Here is a 2,238-nt window from a genome sequence, read left to right on the forward strand (position 1 = left end):
CATACACTATACAAATTTAAAAACTTCGGTATCATCATTTAGGCTTTATGTTTTCACTCTAAATAGCGAATTATATGTTTAGACAACAAACACCAGAGATATATCTTGCAAGAGACAGTGCCAATTTTAAAAATAAGTGTACCGTAAAATTAAAAGTTCTACTCGATATATTTGGATAGTCATGTACGTGATAAATGTTTGTAGAAATTAAATTTAACAAGTTTAGTAATATAGTAATATAGTAATAGAATCATAGCATACATTTAAATATTATATAAATTTTGCAAGGTTTCTTCTCTTTTTATATATAAATCATTTTATTTATAATTCAAATTAAAAAAATTTTTTTTAATTAAAAAAAAAGAAAATTTAACGATCGCTAAAACTTTAATCAAGTTAGCGATTGCCAATCAGTATGGCAATTAGAACGAAATGTCCGTTGTGACTTTTGTGGATGTAAGTTCTACGCTTTCGCAGCATCGACGATGAATACTCATCACCAGACTTGTGGAATTCAATCGTTATTAACACTTGCTAAAATTATATTTATAAAATCGGGGATATTCGTAGAAGAAATCGAGCGTGTGGGAAGCGCTCAAACGATAGCCTCGCATATTTTTGCAGTGTCTCACTAACGGCGGGCACCCTTTGGAATTCTTCGTGTCTTCGTGTCTACCGTCTTCGATGTATTTTTACTTTCCATCACGGCCGTAATTCTTCTCAGGGGGCGGAACTTTCCGTCGTGAGTCCGCGGAGATTTACATGTCCCTAAGTGGGTCAAACGTGTACCTTTATGTGGACATGACTTCTACAGTCCATAAATATAATGTATATTTTATTTTAAAAATAAAATCGCACACACAAGCTTATATATACTTGTTTGTAGCTATTATAATTTGTCATTGAATATAAAGACGATCCAATTAAAAAGATACTTCAAAATCGAGAATTTTAGTTTGCGAATTTAATTGCGCGCGAAATATCGAGACTCTCCTGAACTCTTCATTTATATACCTGGTTTCGAATAACAAACAAACGAGGAATAATTTGATTTCCTTTTTTACCAATTCACCCAGAATTGTCCGGAATATATTTTGCTGATTTAGTTACGTGATGTGCGTTTCCAAAGTTTTTAATTGAATAAGCTGTTTTTGTTGGATCAATCTTACTCAAACAGGCGTAAAATTATATCGCAGCAATATGATTCATTTTTATTATTGTCTCTTTTATTATTATTGGATTTAATATAGCTAATCTGCGTACATGTCACTTGCTAGACTGCGGGGGATCTCTGTTGCTTCTTCTCGCAGATAAATCATGTTCGGTCGAGAGTACAGCTATTGAAATGTATTATGACTCGTCGTTCTATTTATATCAATCATTGTATCAGTTTTATAGTTTTTTCAAACAACCAATATCATTTTGAGATTTAAGGATATCTTCATGAATAAATGTTTTGAATCTTGAAATGACCAAATAAATACAAAGCGGTTTTTTAAGAATGACATTAGTACTGTTGATTCTGAAATATTGGCATTTACGGAGATTCATTCGTTTGCGTTTCCTGTTCTGTATTTATTTCTACTATTACTGTTACTATTTCACAGCGATCTTTATAATTCTCGTGAAATTTTTACATGAACAAACTTTGTACAAATATAAAATATCGCGAATTTTATATTTGTATAATACAGAATTTTATTGAATATTGCTTTTACAGGGAAGTACTTCAGTAAAATCCAATTAACATTGCATACAGTGAAAAACTGAAAACTAAAAAAAAACGTATTTTTATAAAACATCACAATATATTATAAAAAAATAAATAACCCCTTGGTAAATTATTCATTCCTATAGACAGAAAGCAGGTATCAAATCTTGACGGATGGCAGTCGGGGGTTAAATCGACCAAAGTACTTTACCACCGAAAGTCACTCTGGAACTTTGAAGTGAGACTTTGAAGCGTGCGGCCAGCTCGTGAGAGATCATCAGCGGGCATGTTCGCGTCCCAAAGGTCGGAATCTTGAAGACTCCAAGCTCGGAGAATCCCCTTCGGCGTCCACCGGTCCACCCACCATCGCGGTCTTCGTCGTCGTCGTTACCACGTCGCCGCCATTGGCGGCGCAGCGTCGTCGTCTTCGTCGTCGTCTTCATCGTCTTCTTCGTCAACAGCATTGACGTTCCCCAATGCACACGTGCCGTGTGCAAAGCCTGGGAGGACTATGACTAGGACGCTCC

General features: G+C 34.9%; 1 protein-coding gene across 1 annotated transcript; it reads right to left on the reverse strand.

Moving 5' to 3' along the window:
* Positions 1 to 355: 355 nt before the first annotated feature.
* LOC105281644 lies at positions 356 to 2,192 on the reverse strand. The gene is made up of 2 exons (XM_011343015.2): positions 1,923 to 2,192; positions 356 to 768 (listed from the first exon to the last, which is right to left on the reverse strand). Exons 1-2 carry the CDS (start codon positions 2,173 to 2,175, stop codon positions 632 to 634), a joined length of 390 nt encoding a protein of 129 aa, XP_011341317.1. The 5' UTR covers positions 2,176 to 2,192; the 3' UTR covers positions 356 to 631.
* Positions 2,193 to 2,238: the final 46 nt, after the last annotated feature.

This window comes from Ooceraea biroi, chromosome 2, assembly GCF_003672135.1.
Source record: "Ooceraea biroi isolate clonal line C1 chromosome 2, Obir_v5.4, whole genome shotgun sequence".
NCBI classification, from domain to species: Eukaryota; Metazoa; Arthropoda; class Insecta; order Hymenoptera; family Formicidae; genus Ooceraea; species Ooceraea biroi.